This window comes from Lasiodiplodia theobromae (assembly GCF_012971845.1).
Source record: "Lasiodiplodia theobromae strain AM2As chromosome Unknown scaffold_26, whole genome shotgun sequence".
Lineage (NCBI taxonomy): Eukaryota > Fungi > Ascomycota > Dothideomycetes > Botryosphaeriales > Botryosphaeriaceae > Lasiodiplodia > Lasiodiplodia theobromae.
In genome coordinates this window covers 294,461-307,584 of record NW_023336467.1, presented here as the reverse complement: position 1 = coordinate 307,584, position 13,124 = coordinate 294,461, and the positions used below count along the sequence as shown (strand labels likewise).

At 55.1% G+C, this 13,124-nt stretch overlaps 3 protein-coding genes across 3 annotated transcripts; 2 read left to right on the top strand and 1 right to left on the bottom strand.

Annotated features, from left to right (window-relative positions):
* Positions 1–1,353: 1,353 nt before the first annotated feature.
* LTHEOB_8308 (uncharacterized protein) lies at positions 1,354–1,671 on the top strand (the record flags this gene model as incomplete). The annotated part of the gene is made up of 1 exon (XM_035517771.1): positions 1,354–1,671. One exon carries the CDS (start codon positions 1,354–1,356, stop codon positions 1,669–1,671), a length of 318 nt encoding a protein of 105 aa, XP_035370428.1.
* A 1,515-nt stretch (positions 1,672–3,186) lies between these two features.
* On the top strand, positions 3,187–4,849 carry LTHEOB_8307 (Alpha beta hydrolase fold protein; the record flags this gene model as incomplete). The annotated part of the gene is made up of 2 exons (XM_035517770.1): positions 3,187–3,604; positions 3,942–4,849. The coding sequence occupies 2 exons, from the start codon at positions 3,187–3,189 to the stop codon at positions 4,847–4,849; spliced, it is 1,326 nt and encodes a 441-aa protein (XP_035370427.1).
* A 3,250-nt stretch (positions 4,850–8,099) lies between these two features.
* Positions 8,100–11,520, bottom strand: LTHEOB_8306 (Eukaryotic translation initiation factor 3; the record flags this gene model as incomplete). Its single annotated transcript, XM_035517769.1, has 4 exons — positions 8,100–8,685; positions 8,741–11,118; positions 11,175–11,399; positions 11,488–11,520. The coding sequence occupies 4 exons, from the start codon at positions 11,518–11,520 to the stop codon at positions 8,100–8,102; spliced, it is 3,222 nt and encodes a 1,073-aa protein (XP_035370426.1).
* Positions 11,521–13,124: the final 1,604 nt, after the last annotated feature.

The window sequence follows — 13,124 nt, the reverse complement described above, 5'->3', positions numbered from 1 at the left end:
AAAGCTCTAGTCAACCGGTGAAAATGCAAATCTGATACCATGGGGGATCGACCATTGTTTTCCAAATCATGGGCGTTGAGAAATTGCAGATAACAATGGCGCCGGGCGCTTCCTGCGGCTCTCGCTCAACCCCACTGCACCACTGACGAACCACATCTCTGCGCTGACGATCATGGCTCGATACGGCGCAGATCCGTTCGACTCGAGCAAATGAGTTGGAGAAATGGGCAGATGCGGCCGCTGCTTCTTCCTGACAGGGGAACCGTCCCGGGTCACGCTGGGGCAGGAAGGGGGGCAGATGTTGGGGGCTTTTTGGATTGACGTGCAGCGAGATCGGAGAAAATAATGAGGCAAGTGGCGGTGTCTTCTAGATGCAAGCAGCATCTTCTAGACGCGACAACCGCCGCCGGTTTGATCAACAGTGCTTAGAGTTGCGCAACCCCCAAGCTTTTTCCCTGGAGACGGCGTGACAGAGTACTGGGACCTCAGCTTGCTTTGCGGGAACGCACTGACGTTGGCGCCCTCAAATTCGGGTTGCCCGTGGCGGGGGAGAATATATTGAAAATAATTGCTTGGCGTGATAGGTGTGCCTGATCGGGGATGGCGGCCGATGACGGGACAGGTCTCGTGTTATTGAGCGGCAGGGAAATCAGGGAACATGGCAAGATTTGGAACGTCGCATCTGGGAAAATGCGATCAGCGGGGATGTTGCGATGTCGCGCAGCTGTGCCAGGGCGTGGGGCTCTGACGCTTTGCATCATCAGATCGGCAGTGGGCACACTGATTACAGCTGAAGGCGGGCGGCTGAAGGCGGCGGCTGCCTCGGAGCGGTGGCAGCAGGAAGGGAGGAGTGTTGCGATGGGCGTGGGTGAGAGAGACAGGGAAGCGCCGACAGCGAGAAAGAGTTTCGACGTCAATGGGATTCCGCGAAAGCAGTAGTCAGGGGTCCCGCAGAGTTGGCGGGATAAGCTTAATGGTGGGGCCCAAAGCGCAAAGCGGGAAAGGAAGTGAGCTACTGTTAGTCTTTCAAGCCACCACGAGCCAGCGCGTGGCCTGGAGGCTGAGCCTATCGCGCTCCGAACGACGCCGCGCTGCTTCCTCGGCGCCAATGACATGGCGTTGAGTCGCGCGCAACGATGTGCTACTGCTGTGTGACCCGGTGATGTGGGTTCGTCACCCGCCGCCAGCCATCCGATAAAGCCAGCCCAGAGCCCACCCCGGAATCCGCTTGCAAGAGTCCATCACCGCCCTTCCAACGTTGCAATCTTCCCCACAGATCTATCAGTCATTCGCTTGAGTGACGTATTCTTCCGACCACTCAACTCCTCCCCTGTTGCCAATCACTACAACACAATGGCCTTCTACTTCGACGACTTCCTCACCGCAGGCGACGCCGAGCAGGCCGTCCGCTACAAGTTCTCTCACGTCGACGTCCGCCCCGGCTCAGCCGCAAGTGAAAGCTCGGCCGGCTCGTCTTCCAAGAACAGCACCACATCCCTCATACGCGACAACAACACCCGGAGCAAGCTCGTCAAGAACACTGCCCGTTACGCAACCCCCGTCGCCTGCGCAACCTGGCCCTGCAAGGCTCCTCGCGTCGAGGAGATGAACCGCAACCAATTCTCTCAATACCATGCCCACCGCATGGGTTACTCCTACCTCAACCTCTGAGCGTAGGAACACGCTATTTCCTTTTTCGAATTTTTTTAAGATACCCCATTTCGCCCGTAGACATTCTACGCTGCGATAGATCAGAAGGTGGCTCTTCCCGCGACCGACGACCTCCACGCGCCGTGGACGCCTCGATCATCGCCGGAAGAACACCAATTTCCTATGTATTGGTCTCTCACTCAGGTCATTCATTGATACCCCCCCGATCCTCGTCGTTTTCACCAACACTCTTGTATCGACGACTGGACGGGAGAAGAGTCGTCCACAGTCCAGTCGAAGAACGAGAAGAGCGCATTCATTCTCGCCATCCTCTTACAAAATGCTTGAAAGCATCTGCGTCATACCCCCTTCCAGTTACCGGGACACCTCAGGAGGATCCGCTTTCGTTTCAGTGAAAGGAGAGGAACGTTCGACTGTGAGCGGTGGCCAGAGGTTGCGCGCCTTGTTCCACATGTACACTGGACAGCAGCAACACTATCGTCACCATCACCACACCCGCTCGAAGGCCGAGGGGGTGTATGCAGGAACGAAATCCGAGGCGAAAAAGCTTAGGATAGGACCTGCATTAGCCGTCCAACTAGCCAGCTCCCAACACGTAGTCTAGACCACCAACCAGCAGTCAGATAGATAAGCGTAGCTAGCAATTTCCGCGCCGTCGCGCGGTTGAAAATATTAAACAACATTTTCACATACCACTACTTTCTCCACACTTTGCCGTCAGCGGCTGCTTATCGTGCGCTGCCATTGACGTGATGAACCGGGGAGCGCAGGGGAAGGAAAAAGTTATCGTGGAGGAATTAGCACAGCCACCGCACGCGACAGTCAACCATGGTTCGCGGCCGCGTGCAAGTCCGGCCGAGAGAGTCCGAGCGCTTGTTGTTGTTTTTGCAGGTCTCTGACGTCGGTACGTGCGATCGTCATGGGCATGCGGGACGAACCGCCCATGGTGAAACAAGACGCCTGTCGCCTTGCCATGTGGAGGGAGGGGGGCAAACCGCGTTTCTTCCAGGATCGTGCCTGCAGCCTACAGCGCGCGGCTTAAAAAAAATTTCGATCTTTGTTTTTTCCTTCAATCTCTATCCCCTCCGCTTGTGCGCGTACTAACTTCCACTTACGTAGATTTGTTTTTTTTTTTTTGTGCTCCTGTCGTGGGTAGTTGAAGCTGTCGTCCGGACGTGTATGTAGAATTTTTAATTGGACATTCTCATCCGGACGATAACTTCAACTACTCATACGTTGTTTTGTTTTTGCTTTCGATCTCTATCCCGCCCGCTTGTGCGCGTACTAAGTCCGGTCTTTTATCCCACCTATGTGTTTATCTAGTCCACCAGCACGCCATTGCCGAGGTCCGATACAACCGCGCCCTTGTCGCCGGGCCGTGTCGAACTGCGTGCCGCAACACCATGTCATCAGTCGTAGTTTCAGATACATGAAGCCATCGTCCGGTTCTCAAGAAAGGTTGCCAAAGTTTACCGCGCCGGAGTTAGGCATCGAGAAACGTCATCAAAAGAAAGCATGGCTGGTGGCTTCCGTTCCAACGCCGCCTTATCGCTACCCTACGCCACCGGTATCACCATCACCGCTGCTGGCGCCGCCGCCGCCTTCCTCTATTTACTCGCCACCACATCCGACAATGCCGCCGCCAACGGCCGGAAAAATAATGACCACAGGAGAAATGTCATCCCATCCCCGCGCACCACCCTCCTGCCGCAGCTCTCGGCCGCCGAGCAGCACGATCTGCCCTACCCACCGGACGGCCTGCTGCCGGGAGCGCGCGATGTCGATTCGCCGTACGGCAGTGTGCGCGTCTATGAGTGGGGGCCGGAGGATGGCGCGAAGGTGTTGCTGGTGCACGGCATCAGCACGCCGTGTATAGCACTCGCAGCTGTCGCTGAGGAGCTGGTGAAGAGTGGGAGGAGGGTGATGCTTTTTGGTGAGTTTTGCAGCAATTCCTTTTTTTTTTTCACTCTCTTAGTGTGCATCCCGGAATTTCTTTTTGTTTCTCTCCAGCCGTGAATGAGGCTTCGTGATGTCGTAGAAGCTGTGAGATCTATTGATGACCTATGGATGACTATAATATTGCTCTTCTCAACATTTATATTCAATTGTGTCCCTTCATCAATCTTCCATCCTGTCCACCCCTTTCTCCCTTTTTCGACAAGTGGTGACATCCGTTCCTCCCCTCCCCCAATCTCCTTACGAACCACCACCCTCAATATCAAAAAAAAAAAAAAACATTCAAAACCCCCACTAACCAACGCAACCAACAGACCTCTTCGGCCGCGGCTTCTCCGACAGCCCCACCGGCCTCCCCTACGACGCACGCCTCTACACGACGCAAATCCTCCTCGCCCTCGCCTCCTCCCCGCTCTCCTGGACCGGCTCGGCCAGCCAATCTTTCTCCATCGTCGGCTACAGCCTGGGCGGCGGCATCGCCGCCGACTTCGCCTCGTACTTCTACCCACGCCTCGTCTCTTCCCTCGTCCTCATCGCGCCGGGGGGCGTCATGCGCCGCGAGCGCGTCAGCTGGAAGAGCTGGTGGCTGTACGACGTGTGCCCCCTACTAATGCCGCAAGGTCTGTTGCGGAGGCTGGTTGGGCGGAGGTTGTATACGCCGGTCGGTGGTGATGATGATGATGATGCCGCTGCCGCCTCTACGACGGCCGCCGCTGCGGATGTTGGGAACGCGGCGCAGGCGGAGGCGGGTCAGGTGGTGGCGGTGCAGCAGGGACGCGGAAGGAGCAGGAGAGATAGTATGCTCTCGCATCCAGCGCCGTTGCTCGGCGCTGACAGGCCGCACGTCACGGCTGCGGGCGCAGTGAACTGGCAGCTGGCGCATCATCGGGGGTTCGTCGTGCCGGCATTTGTGAGCAGCATGCGGTGTGCGCCCATCTACGGGCAGCAGGAGAGGTGGCGGGTGGTGGGGGAGAAGGTGGAGGCGGAGAGGGTGGCAGCGGTGGAGAAAGGGGAGAGGGAGAGGAGGAAGGGAGTGTTGTTGCTGCTCGGAAAGGATGATCCGATTGTGTTGGTGGATGAGGTGGGGAGGGATGCGGTTGATGCGCTTGGTGGAGAGGATAATGTGATGACGGTGGTGTTGGAGGCGGGGCATGAGCTTCCGATGAGTAAGCCGAAGGAGGTTGTGAGGGCGATGGTGGAGTTTTGGGAGGGTGCGGTGTAAGATGCGTTCTAAGTGCCAGGAGAAGCAGAGGATAGAGGTGCATATAGAGATATTTAGTAAGTGCGTAAGTTCTACAGCTCCCCATATTGCGTATTTGTTATCCATATATAATCGACCACGCTCTTGTTTAGCGTGACCCTTATCTACTCCTTTCCAGTAGAATTCCTCAAAGGCGGAGGCCGCCCGCTATAAGACTCAAAATCAGCATGAATAGAAACAGTAGAATTCAGAATGGTGCGTTGGATGCCTGTTGATTGTTCTGCGGCTCTACCAAAAGATGGGCAAACACTGGATCACAATCATAAGCTTGGAGATCTTGTGTTAATCCTTCCGTTAAGATTCTGCTGGCTCCTCCTCCTTCAGCATATAATCATCGCATCAGCGTTGTCAACGCCTTCGTATTCAACATATCCGGAGTGCTACTAGAAAGTAATATGGATTTTGCGTCGGAATTAGCCCTTGCTTCTATGAGGTTTCACACGGCTTTTAGAAAGAACTTGCCGCTCTTCTCCCCAGTCGTGGACTTTACATTCAGGATATCATTTCTCCCAAGCTTTCGCCCAAACAACTATGTTTCAATTACACGGCCAATTTGCCGTGCTATACTAGGACATCAGAGAATATTAGTTCTACTATTTGTCTAACGCAATCCTCTAGTTCTTGATTCAGCGGCACTGTCTTCAGCGTGACTTTGTACTAGTTAGTGGGATAGGTATGAACAAGTGCCACCGAAATCTCAATCAAATTCAAGAGTGATTGCCAAGGTATGACAGTTATTCCCGGGAATGTCGGCCTCACTATGTAGAAATCTCAACGGGCTTATTCAAAGTTCTACCAACTCCACTTGCTGTTGTTCTTGGTGGAGAGGACGCAGACTATGATCTTCAAGGTATTTTACGGCCATGGGACGCCCTGTATGAGCCATAGACATATTTGAAAGATGTCGAAATACTTAATTCACATCTCCACTCCGTGGTTATAGTTTACTGCTTTAAATAAAGGTAAAGAGGCCAGCGATTTTAAGAAGTCATGCTTCCCCATAGCGTATCTTCTTGCATGAGGCAACAATACGTGAACGCTAGTATATCAGTACGGGTGGCTATGACTTCCATGTCTTTCTTGCATCGGCAAGATTCTCCACGTATAAGTTAAGGTTTAGCTGAAAGCAGCTGGACTTAAACGTATACGGTTAACAGCAAATCGAGTTACCGCTAGCGCTGCCGGCTCCTCCAACTCCTCCAGCGCCGTTAGTACTACCAGCAATACTATTAGTATACATTCTTTTCACGATCAAATACATTGAGACATAAAGGTACAAATGTACAAAAAAAAAACCCCAAACGAAAGAGAAAAAAAGAAGAATGCGGATAGACGCCGACATATACGCTTGCGTTGGATGCTTACGAGACGCGTAAATCTGACTTAGTTTTTCATAGCGTTGCATTTTAAAGAGCGAGAGCTTTACTAAATAAAAGGCGCTTTTGCTGGGTTGGAAGAAACTTTGAAAGGATTATCACATATTACTAACGGTGCTGAAGGAGCCGAAGGAGCTGGCAGCAAATCGGATTGCTGGAGGCCCGTTCCTGCATGCAAATCACCCTTGCTTCCAACGTCGCCAGTTCTATCAGCTCTACCAGCTTGACTAGCCTATGGGGAACTTTATCGATGTGTTGAGGATTGGATTTACTTTGGCTAATATCTGTAATAGATCTACGAGGATGTCGATACTGAAATCTCTTCGCGAGATTTTACTAACAGCGACAACATTCTTGGAGGACTGTCTAGAGCTCTAAATTTCTACTATTGACGTTAGCATACATTTGGATTAATTTCTCCTCGATCTATGATAGAGTAGATCAAGACATTACCCAAAACGCACGATCCCGTGACTGACGTGATATTTTGTTTTTGGCTCAGGGGTAGCCTGGGCCATTTCATCACGCGATAAATAAGGGAGCTTTTAGTTTGATCTACATGATCCAATGTCTTTGCTAATAATCAAGCAATATCAATGTGAACCAATATATTTGGCTGAAAATTTGTAAAATTTAGGTAAATTCTTGATATGCAGAGCTAAAGAGCAGTCACGGCACTTGAAAATATCAGCTTGTAGAATGCCATTGCGTTTATTGCCACAGATATGATAAAGTCTTGTGTTGAAGTAGCAGCTGACTGTACCTGCGCCAGACCAGAAGACTTGGCTGCACTTGGTTGTACCGCAAGTGGCAAGAGCCAGTGGCCAGAATGAAAGCGTAGGAAAAAAAGTTAGTCCCGGAGCAGAGCGCTGGGAAAGGAGAAGTCTTCCAACCTCCAAATATAGGACGGAACACTCCGAATCCTTCCTTTATGCCAAAAATATGGTCATGTTGAGGTAATGGCCGACGGAGACGTGTGAAATGCCAACGGCGGAGTGGCGGCGAATTTACGTATGGTCCCACCAAGCTCACGTCCTTGCTCGTCTACTTTCGGCCAATCATAACTAAAGCATAAGAAACGTGCAGTCCCAGCCCGTAAGCCACCATGCGGTGATAAAACAAGTATCGTTGCAAACACGCACTTTGGCGCCACAGATCTGCAAGCATTATGGACAAATTTTTTTAATGAGTAGAGCCACGCAACCGGAGAACTCTCGCGCTGGTGTCGGCGACAGCGGCAGGAAGAGTCACTGTTTAGGTCATTGAGCCTAGATTGCTGATGACGGCAAAGGGAAACCTGCGTAGACTGAAAGCATGCTTGGAACTTAGGCCATGACATCTCCATAATTCTGTCCGCCAGATGAACACTGTCGTTTTAAACCAAAACCCAAAGCATCAACATTACAATCCTAAAGATCATGAAGTAAATAGAACGGAACGGTCAAGTTGCAAAGGCAAATCAACCCTCAAGCTCACGAGAGCAATCACTGTAAAGCACAACAGGATACTGAAGTTTTCTTTCAAACTGAAAGCCATTTTCATTTTTGGAAACAAACCCGATCAAGTTTCCGTAAAGGTCTCATCAGGTCGTGCTCTACCACCCACCCCTCCTCCCTACCCCCCGCCTTCATCCAACCACCCCCCTCCTTTTCCCCATCCCTTTTTTGTTCCATGCATGCCATTCAAAAAAGAGAGCCGCATATCGTCGTCCTTACACATTCGAAAGCGAGAAAAGGGGAAAAGAAACGTGATGGTACCAGCATAATAAAAAAAAAATAAAGGGAGAGAGCAACACCGCAAAGCAAAGAGCCCCCTCAAATCCCCAATCAAATTAACTAACCCCTGCGAGCAGAGAAAGCGCCGGGCCTGTACTTGCCGTCAGACGCGCCACCGGCAGGACGAGGGGGGGCATCGGAAGAGTCGCGATCCCTGGGCTCGCCACGAAGGTGCGGCGGGCGGTAGCCACTGCCAGACGCGGGCGCCGGGCTGCCCGACGCGGGCGAGCCGCGGGCTTGCGGCGGCTGCCAGCGGCCCGAGGAACCGGCAGGCGAGCCGGAGTCTCCCCTAGACAGACCCTCACGGCCACGGGATCCGCTGCCCTCGCGCTCGCGCCAGGAGGAGCCACCACCTTCGCCACGGAGAGCAGGGGGAACATAGCCACTGCGCCTGGGCTGCTCGGCCTCGGCAGCAGGAGCTTCCGCAGCAGGAGCGCCGCCGGAAGAGGCCTTTGCGGCCTCGCGCTCACGCCACGACGGCTTGTTGCCGGAGAGGGCGAGGCGCGGCGGACCATCGTTGCTTGCACTTGGGCTTGGGCGCTCTTCGGCGGCAGGAGGAACCCAGCGGCCTTGCCTCTTGGCTTCCAGCTTGGCCTCGGCCTCGGCCTCGCGGGCGCGCTGCTTTGCGGCAGCTTCGTCGAGTTTCCTGTAGAACTGTTAGTCTTTGAAACTTATGAAAAAAGGGACAGGATGGTACTGACTTGCGCTCCTCTTCCCGCGCAAGCTTCTGCTCCATCATCCTCTGTCTCCTCTCCTCCTCCTCCCTCTGCCTGGCCTCCTCCTCTTCTGCTCTCCGTTCTTCCTCCTCGCGACGCCTCCTCTCCTCTTCTTCCCTCTCGCGACGCTCCCTGGCCTTGCGCTCGCGGACTTCCTTAATGCGGGCCTGCATCTTCTGGTTGAGATCTCTCTCGGCGGCCTTCCTGCGCTTGTCGAACTCGGCCTTCCTCTGCTCCTGGATCTGGTTGCGGTACTTCTCGTAGACGGGTACAAGACGGCTCAGGCGGTGCTTCAGGGAGACTTCCTCGTCGTGCTTCTCCTTGCTCTCCCTGAGAGTGTCCGCCTTCGCCTTCTCGTAGGCAGCAAGATCCTTCTTGCGCTGTTCCTCGTAGTCCTCGGCAAGGTGCTTGACCTCCTCGCGGCGGTAAGCACGTTCAAGATGGTCGATGCGCTTACCGGTGATGCGCAGCTTCTCGCCGATCTCGTTCTTCTCCTTCTCAAGAGCGGCAAGCTTCATGGCACGGATACGGCCGGAGTCGAGCTCGTCAATGTTGACATTGTCAAGATCCAGATCAACGCCCTTGACGCCGCTCTTCAGCTCGTTCAGCTGCTTCTCAATCTCCTCGCGCTTGATACGCTCCTGTTCAGCCTTGAGACGGGCCATATCACGGGCCTTCTTCTCCTCAGCCAGCCTCTGGGCCTCGGCAGCAGCGGCCTGCTGTTGAGCGATCCTACGCTTGGTAGCCTCGTCCTTCTCCTTCTGAGCAAGCGCACTGGCCGCGGTCTGCTTCTTGCGCTCGATGATCTCCCTTCTGGCAAGAGCCTCCTGGTGTTCCTGCTCTGCACCAGCTGCTGCCCTAGCCTGGGCCGCCTCCTTGGCCTTCTGGCGTTCCTCGTTGAAGCTCGGATCGACATACTGGCAAGTGATGTACAGCGACTTGGCCAGGCGGGTGAGCTGGGAGCGGACGATCTCTGCGGGAGTGCTCTGGAGACGCTGGACCGAGCCAGTCTCGGTTTCAGCCGAACCAGCAGCGGAGCCGGGGTGGAGAGCCTTGGCGGAGGAGAAAACATCCGAGTCGAACGTGAGGACACCGGAAGCGTGGTCGATGCGGATAGCGAGGTCACCCTTCTTGCAGCCGTTCATGATGAACTTCTCAATGGTGTCGGCGCTGACCTGGAAGGGCTCAGGGAATTGGGCGAGGTTCAGGACGAACTTGAGATCAACAGACTCGTAGACCTGGGAAAGCTGCTGGAACAGACGGGTGAGGATGACCTGCTGAAGAGGCACAACGTACTTCTGCATTTCGGGATCGGCACCGATCTGGGCGAGGATGGGGGAGATCTTCTGGCAAATCGAGAGCGGGTGGAAGTCGACCTCGAGGATGTTGTAAAGGTCCTTGATCTCGGGTCTGGCCCTCCTGAGCAGACCCTTGTTCAAAGCATCCTTGAACAGAGTAGCACGGGTGGGGGCGGTGGACATGCCAAGGAGGTTAGTAAGACGAGAGTTCTTGTTCTTCTTAGCCTCATCAACGTCAACAAGAGCACCACGAGAGCGAGAAGTGCTGATGACGGGAATGGAGAGCGCAGACAGCAGCACAAAGGAAGCAGCCTTGGTCATGTCAGCCTCAGTGACGGCCGGGTTGTCCTTCTTCGGGCTTTGGCCAGAAGCAACAGCCGCAGCGGAAACGCGCATGAGGTTGTAGTAACGGCTCCAGGCGGCAGCGTGGAAGAGGTAGTTTTCGCTGACGAGGAAGATCCTGGTGAGCTTCTCGAAGTAGTTGGCCATCATGACGTTCTTAGCGGGACGCTTGCTCAGGCTAAGAAGAGTGTGGATGTCCTCAACACTGCGGAAAGCCTCCTGCCAGAGCTCCAGCTCGACAGCGACGTTGAGCTGCTGGAAGCGGGTGTCGAGGTGGCGCTGAAGGGTGTCCGGGTCGCTGAGGTTGATGGCGTGCATCTGCGAGGAAAACTTGGCAGCGCTCTGGAGGTGGTTCCTCAGAAGCTCGCAGAGCCTCCTGAACTCGGTCTTCCTGGCATACTTGGAGCAGAACTGGAAAGCCTGGTGGGCCGTCTGCTGGTACATGACCTCGAGGCGGGCATTGTTCTTGAAGATGTCCAGAACCGTACGGTAAGTCTCCCACAGGAACTTCAGCCAAGGCGTGACAATAGCCCTGTCGGTGCGGTCCTTGGACTGCTCACCGGAGACGGTGGAGAGCAGGATGGACTCGGGGGTCTCGGAGGCCTCGAGGTCCTCAATGTTCTGGCCAGCGGCACTGTCGATGGTAGACTGGACCTCATCGGCCTTGGTCTGGGCCTCGGTGACCTTCTTCTCGGCGAGCTCAATGAACTTCTTGAAAACCAGCTGTTCCAACAATATTAGTCGTTGCCCCACTCCGTTAAGTCAACGTGGAGGCGTACCTCGATGGTGCCGATGTTCGTGTTCTGGGCGGTGTTCTTGTACTGGTACAGGCCGTCCTTGGCGGTCTTGCCCTTCCTAAGCTCCACAGCCAACTCGACAAACTGTATCATCATCGGCTCGAGGGAGGCGATAGGGTTGTTGCGGGTGCGCTTGGAGACGACATGCTCGTGCAGGAGGGCCAGCGCGGCCTGCTGCTGGCCGACGCCGATGAGCTCTTGGGCCCTCTGTAGAGAAATGGCATGTTAGTAGGGCTGAACGCGAGTTGTCTGCGCGTGGTGGGCAAGCGCGGTGACGCGAGGCGGATCCGCGCACAAAGCGCACAATGGAGACTTGCCTTGAGCACATTCTCCGGCCTGCTGTGGGGTGGCGGCGGCATGATGGGCAAGCTGTTCGCTGTGTGCGGCTGGCTGGTGCTTGCTGCGTGGGGTCCCGGTCGCGAGCAGCCAGAGCGTCGCTTGGTGTAGGCAAAAGTTGGTGGATGTGATACCCGAAAACCGCATATAGGCGCCGGAGGTTCGGCGCGTGTTAATCCGGGGTTGTATCCACGGTCTAGCAATCCTGATCCGCGAACAGTCAGAACACCTTTGCAGAAAGTCGTCAGCAGAGCCACTTCCCTGCTGCAGCCTGTCTGAGATGTACTGCTACAAGCAGCTAACGGTACTATTCGTGGGCGTTGCAGGTCCTCGTGCGACTAGCACTTGTAACGGCAGACGCGAAGACTTGTGCGGAACGACGTGTACCCGCGATCCCCGCACTATCAGCGAAACAGATGCTGAGCTATGGCAGCATGGGGCGCATGAAATAGGTTTATATGACGCTACAACAATGTTGAGCCAGCCAAAAGTCTAGCTTGGTACCTATGTCCCCGAACACGCGTCTTGACGGAGTTTCGACTGCCCACTCGCTGTTGCAATACAGTCCCCTCTTGCAGCCGATGGCTAGCGTGGATTTATTTCTTGCTCATGTCATGGGTAGTTGAAGCTACATATCGTCCGGACGAGAATGTCAAATTTTTAATTCTACATACACGTCCGGGCGATAGCTTCAGCTACCAACATGTGTTATTTTTCTAGCCATCGGCTGCGAGAGGGGGCTGTACTGACCTCGCGGTTACGACGCCGGTTTTAAGGTTGAAGTCCATCAGCATTCGCAGCCGTCACAAGGACAGCTGCAGGCGGGAAGCGTTCGCCCGCCATGGCACCAAGCAGCGCTAACGGGCGGTGGTGGCGGGAATAGCTGAAGCTGGACCAGTCAAATGGCGGAAACCTTCGCGAGCGCAGAGCTGACGGCCACTGCGCAAGGGAACAGGCCGTTGGGTGGTGCTTATGTTTACACGCCGACCGCCCAATGCAGGCCTCCTTGCACTGAGACAGGCGCCTGGACACAAGAAGTACCCTTTGCTGGTGGCGCGTCGGATCTCGGGCGGTACGAGGATCGCTTCATGGATGCAGCAGGGCCGGGAGGGAAGCCGCGGCCACCTGGCACTGCGCCGTGGGATGTCGAGGGAATCGCCAGCAGTTCCAGTTGGGCGCCAATAACGCCGTGCTGTTGCGATCGCCGGCGGGTGAAGAAAGGCCGCTAGGTGGGATGCTTCGGGCCTAGCGCCGTCTATGCTGCGAATCCGCCCTTGGCCCAAGCGAGCGACCTTCTCCTGGCCGAGCCTCTCCTTTGCAAGCTCCCAGCAGCCGGGACTCACGATCACCACCGAACCATTGTGCGCTCCCGCCCGCAGTCGCTCGCCCCCCGCGGCTTCGTCTACCTCGATCTCCTCACGCTCCCTCTCGCCTCTCCTCACCAGCGCCGTTCCTTCCTCCCCCTCCGACAACCCGCGAGAGTCCGCGACTGCCCCGAGACGCCGCGGCTTGACGGCCGGCTACTCCTCGTCGTCGCCTACCCTGCGCACGCAGGTACGTCGCACCATCTCGCATCGCACCCAATGCCAATGCTCA